General features: G+C 48.8%; 1 protein-coding gene across 4 annotated transcripts in view; it reads right to left on the reverse strand.

Annotated features, from left to right (window-relative positions):
• Positions 1–14768, reverse strand: part of PLD5 (phospholipase D family member 5) — a 394942-nt gene that overhangs the window by 25443 nt on the left and 354731 nt on the right. For all 4 annotated transcript variants that reach the window (XM_059412505.1, XM_059412504.1, XM_059412507.1 and 1 more), the window contains exons 6-7: positions 8730–8927; positions 1201–1337 (exon numbers count right to left, since the gene is read on the reverse strand). In XM_059412505.1, the coding sequence (XP_059268488.1) occupies positions 1201–1337; positions 8730–8927 (335 nt within the window). The remainder of the gene's footprint in view (positions 1–1200; positions 1338–8729; positions 8928–14768) is intronic.

Genomic DNA, 14768 nt, shown 5'->3' on the forward strand with positions numbered 1-14768 from the left:
CCTCCATACTAACGTAAGTCCATAAACTTGACCTTATTCTCCTTCCACAATAATGGAAACATCAGGCAAAACCTATCTAATAGGTTTCAAAATCGTCCCCAGGGGGAGTTGACATCTAAAATGGTATCTGAAACCACACACACACAATAAACAAGAGGAAAATAAAAAGGAGAACTAGAAACCGTGCACTAGTAAATGGGTAAAAACCTATGAATATTCAAGTATGTACCGCATTTTAAAGTAAAAGTGTTTTCATAGTGTCTCCAGCAGTTCTGGGAGAAACATGCTTTTGCAATCCTACAGCCATTTGCATAAGGAAGCATATTATGCCTATCTGGCGTTGGCAACTTAAAAATCATTCAAGCAATAGAGAGCACGCATAATCATTTTACCGCAGCAAATGGTTATTTTGAAATTGTAATTTTCCAAATTAAAAAGTCTCAGGTGGTACTCCCAGAAATGTGCCCTTTGAAAACTTTTCCTGGACGCAATGTGTTCTTTAGAGCGCAAGCACCCACATCTTTGCACTTCCAGCAAGAAAGCAAAAGCAGGGAACATTTGGGGCAGAGCCATGCCTGCATCCATGTAAATATTCAGTGACTTACACACCGCCCCAAACAGTGATGAATTACTGCAAAAAAATCCCTTTTTAAAATGCTTTCTTCTTCATAGAGAGGAATGGACTGAGAACATCCATGTTCTGAGTCTCCTCCTTCTTGAAGCGGAAAGCATAGGAAAGTTGAGCATTTAATGAGGACTGGCGGGGACACGACGAGATGACGTCTCCTCCACGGAAGGTCTTGCCAGGCCTCCTCAGTGTCAGCATGTCCTTCAAGGACACCTGCGAACTCATCTTCAAGATGTAGTATTTTTCTGAATCGTTTGGATTATTCCATTTATTTTTATTTTTCAAATAACGCTCAGGATGACAAAACCCCCATCTTCACTTGCAAGTCGTTCCCGTGCCTGTGAGGTAGAGCACTGAGGAACTCTGGCAGGAGACGACCCCTGAGTCCTGCAGATGGACTGAGGGAGGAGACAGGTCACGGGGAAGATCCGAATGCAGACCGAGGAGGTCTGATGGGCAGCAACCCAAGGTGAACAGAGAGCATCTCTGGGTGCAGGCTGGCTCCCCGTGGTCCCCCATGTGTGTCTGGCCCTGGAGAATGGGCTCGAGGACGAGGCTGTGCACTCACTGACCTTTTGGTGCTGGTGCTGGAGATGGGCAGGTAGTCTGTGACTGCGATGTAGACATACTGCTTGGCGTCGTCGATCACGCTGTAGATGGCATCGATGTCAAAGCTTCTGTTCTTGGGGCAGAAGAGCTTGGGAGAATTCTGCAAAAACACACAAAACCTCTGACGTTTAGATTGCTTTTTGTTAGCTGGGGCTTTCTCTCTTTTGTTGCTGTTTTTTACGTATTCTAATGGAGCTTGGCTTTTGGGTCAAGTTTTGCAAACCAACTTCGCAGTTCTGGATGAGACTGGACAAATACATATGCGATCCTAGCACAGCTGAGGCATGTTCAGATCTGGGTGTCCCAGGACGGGTCTCGAGGCTGTCCTTTGCGTCTGTTTTGGGAGGGGATTCTAGTGTTCGATATCGACACCCGATTTGGGGAGCACTCTAGCTCTACACTTAGGGGGCTCTGGCGGACACCTTGTCAGGCAGAGCTGCAAATTTTCTCAGGCGTTACCGTGTAGTACATATTCTATACAGACGGCACGTGGAGAGGCATGCGTAATCCAAGGGGTGTTTTGTACCAGAAGTCTGAATACATGGTTTCTGGAACTCCCTGCTGTGGGGGCATTGGGTCTCTCATCCAAGGTTCAGGGGCTCCCCACACCACGCTGCTGGGAATCCTCAACCCTGCTTAGGGAAGACGAAGTGGGCGTTCTAGATCCTGACGCGGAGGAATGCGGAGCGTGGGGGAGAGGGGCAGGAAAGGAGCCTGGTCAGGGTACCCCCCAACCCCCACCCCGGAGTCCCTGCTCAGAAAGTCACCTTGGCAGCTGACTATCAAATGGTTTTTGATTATTTAAATGATTTTTACTTTGGAATGAGGGTGAGCTTCTAAGTCTTTGAAAAAGACTAACGCCAAAACCACAACAAACCCTCATGAACGGACACAAAATAGAAACAAACCATACAATAAAAGCAATAAAAAACAAACCACACACATGGCGGTTACTCCGGCTGTCTGCGGGAAAGATGTTCCTGCTTCTACAGCGTCTCCTGTGTCTCCCTGTCCCTCCTGCCATTTCTCCCTAGTGCTCTTTGCTGGGACTTTAACACATCATTTCCTTGTCACCATGATGTAAACACACACACACACGTCAAGCTCAGCATTCCTGGTGTCTGGGAATCCTGCCTGAACTCACTGGAGGGGTCTATCTCTGGCCCTTTGTGCCTTGGCCTCCCGTTTCTCTGCCTCCCTCCTGGGCCAGCCACCATGCCCTCCGTGCCCCAGAGGGAAGGAACGGCCCAGCCCCAATCTCTGCGCTCTGCGTGTTTGCTCCCGTCAGCATTTCTGGCCCCTCAGAGTCCTCGACTTTCTCTACCTTCCAGCTCTAGGACGAGCCCCTCTGTGGAACCCAGAGGCTCCTTCTCCTTTCTCTGGCCTCTCATAATATGATTTATCTGTGATATTAGTTAGCCTATGACCCCTGCCTCATCTGCCTGCTGAGACAGTCCCTGGCTGGATTTTAGGGATTCTAGGCACTCATTTTTCTGTCTCTATCAATACAGTCAATATGGAAACGATTTAATTCCCTCAGCCTGTTGGGTCTGCTTTAAGTGTTAGCACCAGGGGGCCTGGGTGGCTCAGTCAGTTAGGTGGCTGCCTTTGGCACGGGTCATGATCCCAGAGTCCTGGGACCGAGTCCCGCATGGGACTCCCTGCTTGGCAGGGAGTCTGCTTCTCCCTCTGCCTCTGCTGCTCCTCCTGCTTGTACTTTCTCTCTCTGTGTGTGTCAAATAAGTAAATTAAATCTTTAAAAAAAATGTCAGCCCCAGACCAGGGCCTGAGCCAGCCCTGTCGTGCATCTGGAGGCCCCGGTTTTTGTTTCAGAAGTCTCCCGGATTTCCTTGTGTTCCCAAATCTAGTTCCGGTTTCAGGGAGGAGCAAATGGAGGCGCAGTGTCCTTGGTCTCCTCACATCTGGTCGTGCGCGATGCCATCCGGTGCTCCTGGCCCGGCTCCCGCATTTACAGCCTGCGGAGGCGTGCGGGCGGGTCCCTTCCACCTGCTGAGCCCTATGGCTGAAGGGGGGGTTGGGTCATCACGGACACACCCGTCTTGCTGTCTGGGTTCCGGGCCTCTCTTCTGTGCTTGCTGGACTTTGTTCAGCCAATAGCACTCAGCGCCTGCCACATCCTAGCTCTAGTCTGGCTGCTCGGTGTACATCGGTGGCCCAAAATAAGTTGCTGGCTTGGTGGTGTTTATTCTAGCCCGTGACATGGGGTCGTCTTCATGAGGCTGGGTGCTTCTGCACTGGCCTGTGCCCCGCGGGGCTGTGTATCTCCAACACCTGGTTATCTCCAGGCCACTCCTAGCCCCTGCTCTATAGCAGTATCTGTGGGCTGAACGTGAGAGGGCTTCCTGCGTTAACCAGCGCCGCAGGTCGGAGGGACTCCCAGACCAGACCTCACTCCCAGTGGAGCTGCTTCACGTTGGGTATTTCCATCCACTCGGGAACAGCCCTGGATGTGCACTTGTCCGCTGCGTTCCTTCCGCTGAACCTGATGCCTGGAGTATGGCAGGTGTCGTGTGTATTAGGGAAATGCGTGACTATTTGTATCAGTTCTCCCAGCCCTGGGGGTGTGGCAGTGCCTGATGGGTATATTCCAGAGTCCACTACCTTTGAAAATAGTGTCTGGATATACTAGTGGCTTTGAAATATTTGCTTAAGATGTAAGTGAATGAACAACCACCTAAAGAATGACTGATCTACTGGTCTGACAGAGGAAGTTAACTAGTTCCAATAATTTAATTAGAAGGCTGTTAAGTCTCCCTCTTATTGGTCCTGAATTAATTTTCTTTTCTTTATTTATTTTTTAAAAAATTTTATTTATTTATTTGACAGAGAGAGATTACAAGCAGGCAGAGAGGCAGGCAGAGAGAGAGAGAGAGGAGGAAGCCGGCTCCCTGCTGAGCAGAGAGTCTGATACGGGGCTTGATCTCAGGACCCTGAGACCATGACCTGAGCCGAAGGCAGTGGCTTAACCCACTGAGCCACCCAGGCGCCCCTAATTTTCTTTTTTTAAAGAAGATTTTATTTACTTATTTGACAGCGAGAGAGCACAGGCAGGGGCAGTGGCAGGCAGAGGGAGAAGCAGGCTTCCCGCTGAGCAGGTAGCCGGATGTGGGGCTCGATCCCAGAACCCTGGGATCATGACCTGAGCAGAAGACAGACACCTCAGCGAGCCACCCAGGCAGCCCCTGAATTAATTTTCTGAGCCTTGCACTGTGTACTCCTTTATTATGGGAAGGAGCAGGAAAACATTCTTTGTTTTGGCTCTGTGATGACCTTTTACCACTCCAGTTCTCTTCTGCACCTGCATCTAGGCAATATGTTTCTCTCTCAGATCAACTAGTGCCTTAAACATTCACATAACTTGCTTTGTATAGTCTTTAAATACTTGCCTTAGCAGGCTTCTGATTTATTTCACAACTGTTTCCTGGTTTGTAAAGAATCCACACTCCATCCCAAGAATATATAAGTTAAAATATATTAAACACAAAAAGCTGGCCCCACAGAAGGGAGAATATATTTGCAAACTGTATATGTGGAATGTATAGGAACACTCACCACTCAATAATAATAATCCAAGTGAAGTGGGCAAAGGATCGGAAAGACATGTCTCAGAAAAGATGAACAAAGGGCCAATGAACACATTAAAATATACAAGTAAAAACCACAGGGACATACCATTTCACACCCACCAGGAGGGGTGAAATAAAATCGAAAATAACAGGCATTGGGAAAGATGTGGAGACATGGGAGCTGTCATTTGTTGCTGGTGGAATCGTCAATTGGGGCAGCCAGTTTGGAGAATGGTTTGTCAGTCTCAGAGTGTGCAGCACAGCTATCACACTACCCATGGTACTTCTCCTGAGTCTACATCCCCAAAACACTGGAAACGGGTGTTCAAATAAAACCTTGTGCATAAAGCTTCACACCAGCACTCTTCACAGGAGCCAGAAGATAGGAACTCCTAAATGTTCATCAACCGATGGACGAATAAACCAAATTTGATACCTGGAATATTATTTGACCATAAAAAAGGAGGGATGTACGGATTCATGTTGTAACATTAATAGACTTTGAGTGAAAGGAGTCAATTACGAAAGACGACACACTGTTGGGTGCCGGCGTGGCTCAGTCAGTGAAGCGTCGACTCTTGATTCTGGCTGGGGTCATGATCTCAGGGTCGCGAGACTGAGCCCCATGTTGGGCTCTGGGCTCAGTGGGGAGTCGGCTAGAGTCTGTCTCCCTTTTTCTCTGCTCCCTCCTGTGCTCTCTCTCAAACAAATAAATCTTTAAAAAAAAAAAAAAAGACTACAGACTGTCTTACTCCACTAATATGAAATGCTAGAGAGAGGAGAACCCTAAGAGACGGCAGAGGAGTGGTTGCCAGGGCCTGGGGGAAGGGGACTAGGGAGAGTGGCCCCAGTGGGTGTGGTCTTTGTGCTGATGACAGTGTTCGAAATGAGACCATGGAGATGGAAGCACAGCTCTGGCCACACTGAAACCCACTGAATCATATACTTGGGAAGGGTGAATTTCATGGAATGTAAAGCATCTCTCCACAAAGATAATCAAATGTAATTAACAACGAAGCAAGGGAATAGAGCAGGGTATTTTTCACAGCACCACGTTCTGCTTAATGTCTGCACTCACTCACTAAATGCACCTCAGTCCACTGGACTGGATGGGTGAATGAAACCGTAATGAGAAATGACATCTGTCTAGCACCCAGATCAGTAATGATGGACTTTGAGGGGCACCTAGGTGGTTCCATCTGCTATAGGCTCACAGTCTTGGGATCAAGTCCCACGGTGGGCTCCCTGCTCATGAAAAGAACAGACCTTGAACCAACTAGTCTTGATCTTGGAAAGCAAATTTATAATCTCAAGCGTTCCAAAGAGAAATCTACAAGATAAGACCAAAACACAGTCAACTATGGTTCCTGTTTCTGACTTCAATGGGGAAAGTAAATAAATCGAAATCATGTGGCTCCAAGTGGTTAGAGATCACAGAGTGAAATCTCGCCAGGCCTCTCCTTGTGTTCCATGAGAAAACTAGAAATAATCCACATTTATATCATAACTTAAAATTTATATATAACATGCTAAGTTATTAATCATCCCAAATCTAATTTGGGGAATAGTAATTCTTAAGGTCTTCAATGATATTTGTGTGTGCATGTGTTAACTTAGTCTTGGAATTGTGAGATTATAAAAATATACTATTTTAGGGGCACCTGGGTGGCTCAGTGGGTTAAAACCTCTGCCTTCAGCTCAGGTCATGATCCCAGGGTCCCGGGATCGACCCCTGGGATCAGGCTCTCTGCTCAGCAGGGAGCCCTGCTTTCCCCCACCCCTCTCTGCCTACTTGTGATCTCTGTCTGTCAAATAAATATTTAAAAAAATATATACTATTTTAAGATATTTTATAACAAATACTTTGAATTTCAATAAATTTGCTTGACATTTGTTTGGCATGTATTACCCAGAAAATTATATGCATCCTAGAACTTTTTTATTAAAATTACTACTAATAAAACTAATCCCACATTTATTGTTGCTTTTAGGGAGCTGTAAGTAATGTGCTGGGAATAGCAATGATGAAGATGGCCCTGTATATGGCCTTTGGAGCCTTTTAAATAGTGGGAGCAATGATCAATAAACAAACAGTTATGAGAATGTGATAAATGCTACATTAGGGGTGAGATCAAAGAGCTTTGGGCAAATGTTACCAATTCTAGTGGTGGGGAGGTCTGACATTATTTTTTACCTGAAGGATTTTATGTCTCTGCAAAAACTGTGTTCAATTAATATCTATCAAACTGGAATTCAAAGATAGGCTTGATATTAATAGGAAATAGAAGATAAAGTAATAATATGAAAAATAAAAACAGAAAGCAGAGACATTATACAGTTTAAAAGGCTATTCCTGAAGGCATGTTTCAAAACTCTATTTATTTGGGGGCAAATCATTTAATAAAAAGCAACTGGCAGATCTGCCCTAGAATACAGCAAAGGCCTTTGTTTTAGTAGATTTTATTAAGGGTCTGGCCTTCTCTCTGGGGCAGGTATGGTAACTTTGGGATCAACAAGGGGGGGGGACTCCCCCAGCTTTTTAAGAGTCAGAATATAAATGTACACAAAACTCACATCCACCTAGCTCTAAGATTCAAACCATAAATTCAAAATCCAGCAATTGTCTGAAATCTGCTGAGAATTCATCTATTCCTTGCTGCTTCCCATCTGCTCTACTGGCTAAGCAAGTGTCCCTTGGGGTGTCGTGTCACCCTGTCACCTTCTGGATTCAGGGTTCCTTGGCCAATTTCCTATTGCTAGTCGTCTACAAATTCAGAATCAGAGCTGGCCTTCCCGTCTTACAGGGTTGTCTTGAGAGGAAATGAAACCGAATACATGAAATAATTATGCTCGTAAAACGCCTTATGCAATATGCTACTGGCGACTGCATTGTGGTCTGCTGCATATTTTAAAGAAAAGGTTTTTTTTTAGCTTGGTTTGATGAAAATCTTGCAGTCTGTGTTCTGCTATTTGTATTTATATGAATTTGTTAAGACAGAAAAACACCCTCTTTTGTCTCAATTGCTACCTGGCTAAATTTTCAGACTGTGCTTTGGGTTTGAAACGCAAAAAGGATGATGAGCGTGTTGAATTAGGAGCATGGTTTTAAGCAGTTTATCTGAGCACTAGGATGAGCTGTGGAGCCTGCTTCAAAACAAAATTCTAAGATCTTACCCCAGACCAGTGCTTCGATCCTGGGTAGGAGAAGGGGGGGGCTCTACATTTGCATTTTAAACAGACTCCCCAGCCAGTCCTTTTTTTTTTTAAGGTTTTTCTGTGACAGAGACTCCGTGAGAGAGGGAACACAAGCGGGGAAGTTGAGGGGAGAAGCAGGTTCCCCACTGAGCAGGGAGCCTGGCTAGATCCCAGGACCCTGAGATCATGACCTGAGATGGAGGCAGACATCTAAATGAGCCCCCCAGGTGCCCCTGCCCCAGCCAGTTCTTCATTAAAGATTGGGGAGCAGCGCTGTAGGCACAGAGTCCCACTGCCCATTCCCATTGACACTGTGGGGCAGCTGTGGTGGGGGGGGGGGTAGAGGTGGGGGATGGGTGGTGGTTTTCAGTGTAGTCAGGGGCCAGAGGCTGTGCCCTGCCCTGCCCTCAGCTTCAGTGACATACACACAGCTCTCCTTTTATCTGTGTTACACACTGGGGTTCCCTCAGACTCCTTTCATCAAAGGAGGACTCCGTGGCCAGAGTGGAGGAGCACGGTGACCTCGGGAGCTAGGAACGACCATTAACCTTCATCACTGTTCCCCTCATTGGGGACGGCCGAGCCTGAGAGCGTGTACCTTACCTCTTTGAGGGATGGGACAGAACGGATGTGGGGAATTCGGGATGGCCCGGATCATACTCGAACGTTCCAGCTTGGGAGGAAGGAGGAGCGGGAGGGCAAGGACTCACCGACACAAAGGCTTGAGATTTGGTTTCATTCAATTGAAGCTGCAACTTCTTCTCGTTGTCGTAGACGCCATAGAGCCTCTTGGACCAGGTCTGAGGCACTCTGTTCTTGAACTTTAATGAGCTGTACAGAGCGAATATCCTCTGTAAGTCCAGGACCAGGCAGCTGCAGTTGTAGAAGATGACCCCGAGCTCTTTCATCTGTGGGATTAAAACAGAGAGCATCGATGCCGCGTACAATGGATGGTGTCCGTTTCAGAGGAAAAAGATGGGCAAGAATGTGGTCCTGGGGACTTCGTCTCCTGCAGCTGTTACACAGAAGTGTGTGGATACCGTCACAGTCTGGGATATAGAAGTGATGCCGTATAAAAGTGCTTCAATATTTAAGGAGAACTGTGGCCTGCCATTTTGCATTGGGGATCTTACAATTTTTTCCATATTCACTTCCATTTTTATTTATTTCAGAGAGAGAGAGAGAGAGAGAGAGTGTAAGCATGAGCAAGGAGAGGGGCAGAGGGAGAAAGCAGACTCCCCGCTGAGCAGGGAACCTGATCCGGGGCTCAATCCCAGGACCCTGGGATGGTGAGCTGAGCCGAAGGCAAATGCATAACTGACTGAGCCACCCAGGTGCCCCTGCCTCCATTTTCCATACCAGATCTTCAGGGTCACTTCCTTAGAATATTTTTTCTGTATGAATCCTTACATCACCCAGCAATATAAAGGTAGGGTTTTAAGGGCAGCTTCACGGAATGGTTTAGATCATGGATTCTGAAGTCATGATAAGGAAAATCTGTGTGGTGGCGAACCAATCCATCAGGGGAATCCCAGTCGCGGCCCCAGGGCCATTCTTTGTTCTCTGCCACCCACCCTGCTGGTCGTGGCGCAGGAGTGGCTGGCACAGATACAGAAGCAAAAGTGTAGAAACGATCCCCTTTGTGCTCGGGTCTCCCAACCTGGAGAGATTACTCTCTCGCGGGCCCACCGCCATGAAATGAGCCTCCCGTCCTCCAGGCTCTCCGAGGGCCGCTTGGGTTTGGGGCCAGGACCCAGTCCAGGTTCGCAACACGTGGCTCCCCCGCGGGCACCATCGCGGCCACCGGTTTGCGGCTGTCGCGGCGGCGACGCACGAGGGTCGTAAAGGAGAGGGCGCGCCGCCTGGTTTCCGGCAGGCCCCCGTCAGGCCGGAAGGGGAGACCGATCTCCTCCCAGACACCTCCCAGAGGTCTCACAGGTACGGACTCGGGGCGGGGGGTGGTTCCCTCAGGTCAGAAACCCCCGAAAGGGGGGCAGGACAGAACTCCCGAAGGGAAAGGAATCGCGCAGGTCCGGCCTGGGGGGAGGAACCGTAAGAACGTCGGTGTGAAAGCCCGAGCGGATGTGCAGTTCGACCTGCCGGGTCAGGCGGCCCGAGGCCGTGGCTCCACCCTTAGGGCCCCCAGAAGTCCACGGAGTCCGAGTGGGCCCTGACCTGTCTCCGGAGTGACCTCATAGGGTCTAAGGCGAGCCCTTGGGGCGCCAGTCTGGGGTTTATACGGACTCACGGTGGCCAAGAGGCATGCAGGTGTCCCCCAGGAGGGCGGACAGGCGGGCCTGGGCCTGGTCTCTCTGCAGGGACACCCACCCTTTGTCTGTCTCTGCGCCGGCGACACAGGGAAACATCACTATGGGACCAAGGCAGAGTCAACCTACAGTCCCAGACTGTAGGATCAAAATCCGAGAAAGGGGTTTACAGAAGAATATGAAGTTAAAATATATCCTGGCCAACAGAGAACCCTATGTGAGTTAGAATGACCCACCTTCAATGCTGGATGGCCTTCAAAAGGGACATTAGCTGTCCCAGCGACTCATCGGGTTTGGCTCGTTGTAACAGAACACCAAAACACCCTGACCAATTTCTGTACATTGACTCCTGGCTAGGACTTGCCCAGACCCTACCCCCTGGGTGCCATTCGCTTGCAATAGGCAGGGATGGGCCTGGGTCTTAATCGCCTCATCCAAGTGGCCCAAAAAGACCAACAGAAGCCCTAGCCTCTACAGATCCCATCCAGAAATCTCAAGGCTAAACCTATCCTGTCCCCTCTGTACGCACCCCCAAGGCTGTCTACACCTGGCCGCCTCCAGTTCCAGACACTCTGCTGCCACCAGTCTCCCCAGGGCGCCCCAGGCCCAGAGGATCTACTTTCTCTAAGACCAGCAGCCAGGTTGTTTCCCAGGCTGGGCCAAGTGCCCTCCAAATGCCGGTACAAGAGAAGCAAGAACCAGAGCGGCACCATAAAGACCCGACAGTCCAGCCCGGCCGTTGCATGATGTATTATCAACCTTTCTCCACCACCGACCCCTTCAAGTGGACACACAAGCCCACCTGTTCAATCTGGGAAAGGGTTTCCAGGGTGGCTCTGTTGACAGGTCTATAGGGTGGAGGGGCCACAACCACCAAACCTGGGGAACCCAGAACCCCCTTGGCCAGGGATCAATGTGCCCTACTGTAAAGAAAAGAGGCATTAAAATAAAGTATGTCTCAACCAGGGAAAGGCTCCCTGAAAAGGGGGACCTCTTAGGCCTTGCAGAAATAGACTGAGGGGAACCAGGCTCTCTCCTCCTTGGCCTCCATGAGCTCATGGTTATAATAAAAATGGGCCAACCAGTGACTTTTACGGTGGATACTGGGGCGGAGTACTCTCTTGTCACCTCCCCAGTGGCCCCTTTCAGCAAGAGGACTGCGATCATCCTTGGGGCTACGAGGACACTGGCAATTTGCCAGGCTCATCAGTGTAAACTCAGGGGCCACTAGGTGCAACATGAGTTCCTCTATATCTATTGCCCGGTCCCCCTCCTGGGCTGAGGCATACTCTCCAAGCTTGGGGTTCCGATAACCTTTCAGCCCACCGGGCACAGCAGCCTCCGAATGAACCCAGGGCAAGAGGACACAGGGTCTCTGGTACTAGCAATTACCACACCAAGGGAAAAAGAATGGAGGCTATTCTGTGCCCAGGCTGAACCGAATGGCCTGCCGGAGTTCAGGTTCACTTCCTTTCAGTATGGAAAGGTACTTCAGAAAGGTACTTCCTTTCCGTATGGTCTAAAGAAAACCCACCCCGACTAGCCCAGAATCGGGCCCCTATCATTGCTGAACTGATCCCGAGAGCCCAACTCCAGAGCAAAGGCAGTACCCCCTCCCATAAGAAGCTAACGTTGGCATTCAAGAGCACCTGGCCAGACTTAAAAAGCAGGTATCCTGATTGAGTGCCAGTCAGCCCGGCATACCCCACTCCTGCCAGTCAAGAAGCCAGGAGGGGATATCGACCAGTTCAAGACCTCTGCCCATCAACAAGGTCGCCATCTCCCTGCACGCAGTCGTCCCAAATGCATGCGCCCTCCTCCAGGATGTGGATGACCTCCTCGCCAGTGACTGCACAGAAGGCACAAAGGATGGAATCTCAGGGAGAAAGACCTAAATCTGCCACCAACAGGTCTGATATCGCGGTTTCCTCCTCACCCAAGAGAAGAGAGAACTAGGGCCAGAGAAAGAAAGCCACCATCTCCTTGCCACAGCCCCAGAAAAGGGCCTACGAGAATTCCTGGGGCCTGCAGGATTCTGCCGCATCCAGATTCCTGAGTTCTCAGCAATAACAAGAACCCTCCGTGATCTCTTAGGGGGACCAAATCGAAAACCCCTGCCTGGACTGAGAAAGCAGAAGCTGCCTTCACAGAGATTAAGGCTGCCCTGGGCGGGCTCTAGCCCTAGCCCTACCAAATATAGAAAAACCCTTCAATCTCGTTGTACACAAAAAAGACAGCGCTGGGGGTACTTACCTAGACAGTTGGGCCTTGACAATGGCCAGCTGCCCATCTGTCAGAGAGACCAGACTCTGTGGCAGCAGGATGGCACCCGCGCTTCAGGGCACTGGCAGCCACAGTCCTACTCATTAAGGAGGCAGACAGGCTCACCCTGGGACAAGAACTTAACACCCAGGTCCCTCATGCAGTTACGTTCCTTATGAACACACAGGGGCACCACTTTCCAGCTCCTGGCTAGCACAGTACCAAGGGCTCCTCTGGGACAATCCATAGGTCATCCTCGGAACAGTAAGGACATTAAACCCAGCAACCTCTCTCCCCAGGGAAGAGGGGGAACTAGACCATGACTGCTCTGAGGTAACTGATAAAGTCTATGTGAGCCGTCCAGACTTACAGGATTAAGCCATAAAGAATCCAGAGCTCACGCTGTTCGGCAATGGCAGCAATTACCACAAGAGGGTGCCCGGAAAGCAGGTTATGCAGTGACCATGACCACGGAAATCCTAGAAGCTAAGGCATTACCAGCTGGACGGTCAGCACAATGGGCTGAACTATACGCCTTAGCCCGAGCCCTCACCCTCAGTGAAGACAAGAGGGTCACCATCCACACTGACTCTCGGTACATCATCCCTACTGTGCATCTACAGGGGACCATCTGCAAGGAGAGGGGCCTCCTAACTGGTGCAGAAAAAGCTATCAAAAACTTTTTCTTCAAAAGAAGAGATACTAAAAGTCCTTAAAGCCATCTGGCTTCCAAGAGAAGCAGCAATCCCGAACTATAAGGGACCCCAGGAAGGAGACGACCCTATAGCATGGGGAAATCATCTGGCAAAAGAGGCTGCCAAGACCACAGCCAGTAAGGACACTGACAGAGCTCCTTCCCTCACCATGGCCCTGACACCCCCAGAAGAAGTCCCTCCGCCCAGTTACACTAAGAAGAAAAAAATGGCCCACCATTTTTTTTTAGTCAGGGGCCACCCTGACCAAAAAGGGGTGATGGGTGATGCCAGATGGGCACGTCTTTTTCAGTCAGGGGCCACCCTGACCAAAAAGGGGTGATGGGTGATGCCAGATGGGCACGTCTTTTTCAGTCAGGGGCCACCCTGACTAAAAAGGGGTGATGGGTGATGCCAGACGGGCACGTCTTCATCCCAACAGCAACAGGAGGGCATCTAGTCAAGAAATACCATTGACTCACCCACCTGGGAAAAAATGCATTAGAGGCCCTTCTCCAGAAGTATGGCTGCATCCGCCACCTGCCAGCACTGCATTGAGCAACTAGTGAGTGGTATGTGACATGTGCTAAAAAATAATGCCCAGCCTGCTCTGCGGCCCCCACCAGGTGTCCAGAGTTTGGGAGTAACCCCTTTCAAAGAGCTAAAAAGAGACTTCACAGCCGTGCAGTTGAGCAGGGGTTCAGATGTCTCCTAGTTAACAGTATACACATTCCTGATTAAAACTCTTCAAAGTATAGGGATAGAGGGAACATTCCTCAACTTCAAAAAATTGATCAATGAAAAACCCACAGTGAATATCATTCTCAATGGGGAAAAGCTGACAGTCTTCCCATTGAGATCAGGAACATAAGGTTGCCCACTCTCACCACTGTTTTTCAAAATAGTACTAGAAGTCCTAGCAACAGCAATCAGACAACAAAAAGAAATAAAATGTATTCAAATTGGCAAAGAAGAAGTCAAACTCTCTCTCTTCGCAGATGACATGATCCTTTATATGGAAAACCCCAAAGACTCTAGCCTCAAACTACTAGAACTCATACAGCAATTCAGTAATGTGGCAGGATACAAAATCAATGCACAGAAATTAGTTGCTTTCTTATACATAGAAAATAAAAATATAGAAAGGGAAATTCGAGAATTGATTCCATTTACTATAGCACCAAGAACCATAAGATACCTTGGAATAAACCTAACCAAAGAGGTAAAAGATCTGTACTCCAGGAACTACAGAACACTCATGAAAGAAACTGAAGACACAAAAAGATGGAAAAGCATTCCATGCTCATGGATCAGAAGAATAAACATTGTTAAAATGTCTATACTGCCCAGAGCAATCTATACTTTCAATGCCATCCTGATCAAAATTCCACCAGCATTATCCAAAGAGCTGGAACAAACAATCCTAAAATGTGTATGGAACCAGAAGAGACCCTGAATCGCTAAGGAAATGTTGAAAAAGAAAAACAAACCTGGCATCATGTTACCTGATTTTAAGCTTTACTACAAA

This window comes from Mustela nigripes, chromosome 10 (genome assembly GCF_022355385.1).
Source record: "Mustela nigripes isolate SB6536 chromosome 10, MUSNIG.SB6536, whole genome shotgun sequence".
In the NCBI taxonomy this organism is placed as follows: Eukaryota; Metazoa; Chordata; class Mammalia; order Carnivora; family Mustelidae; genus Mustela; species Mustela nigripes.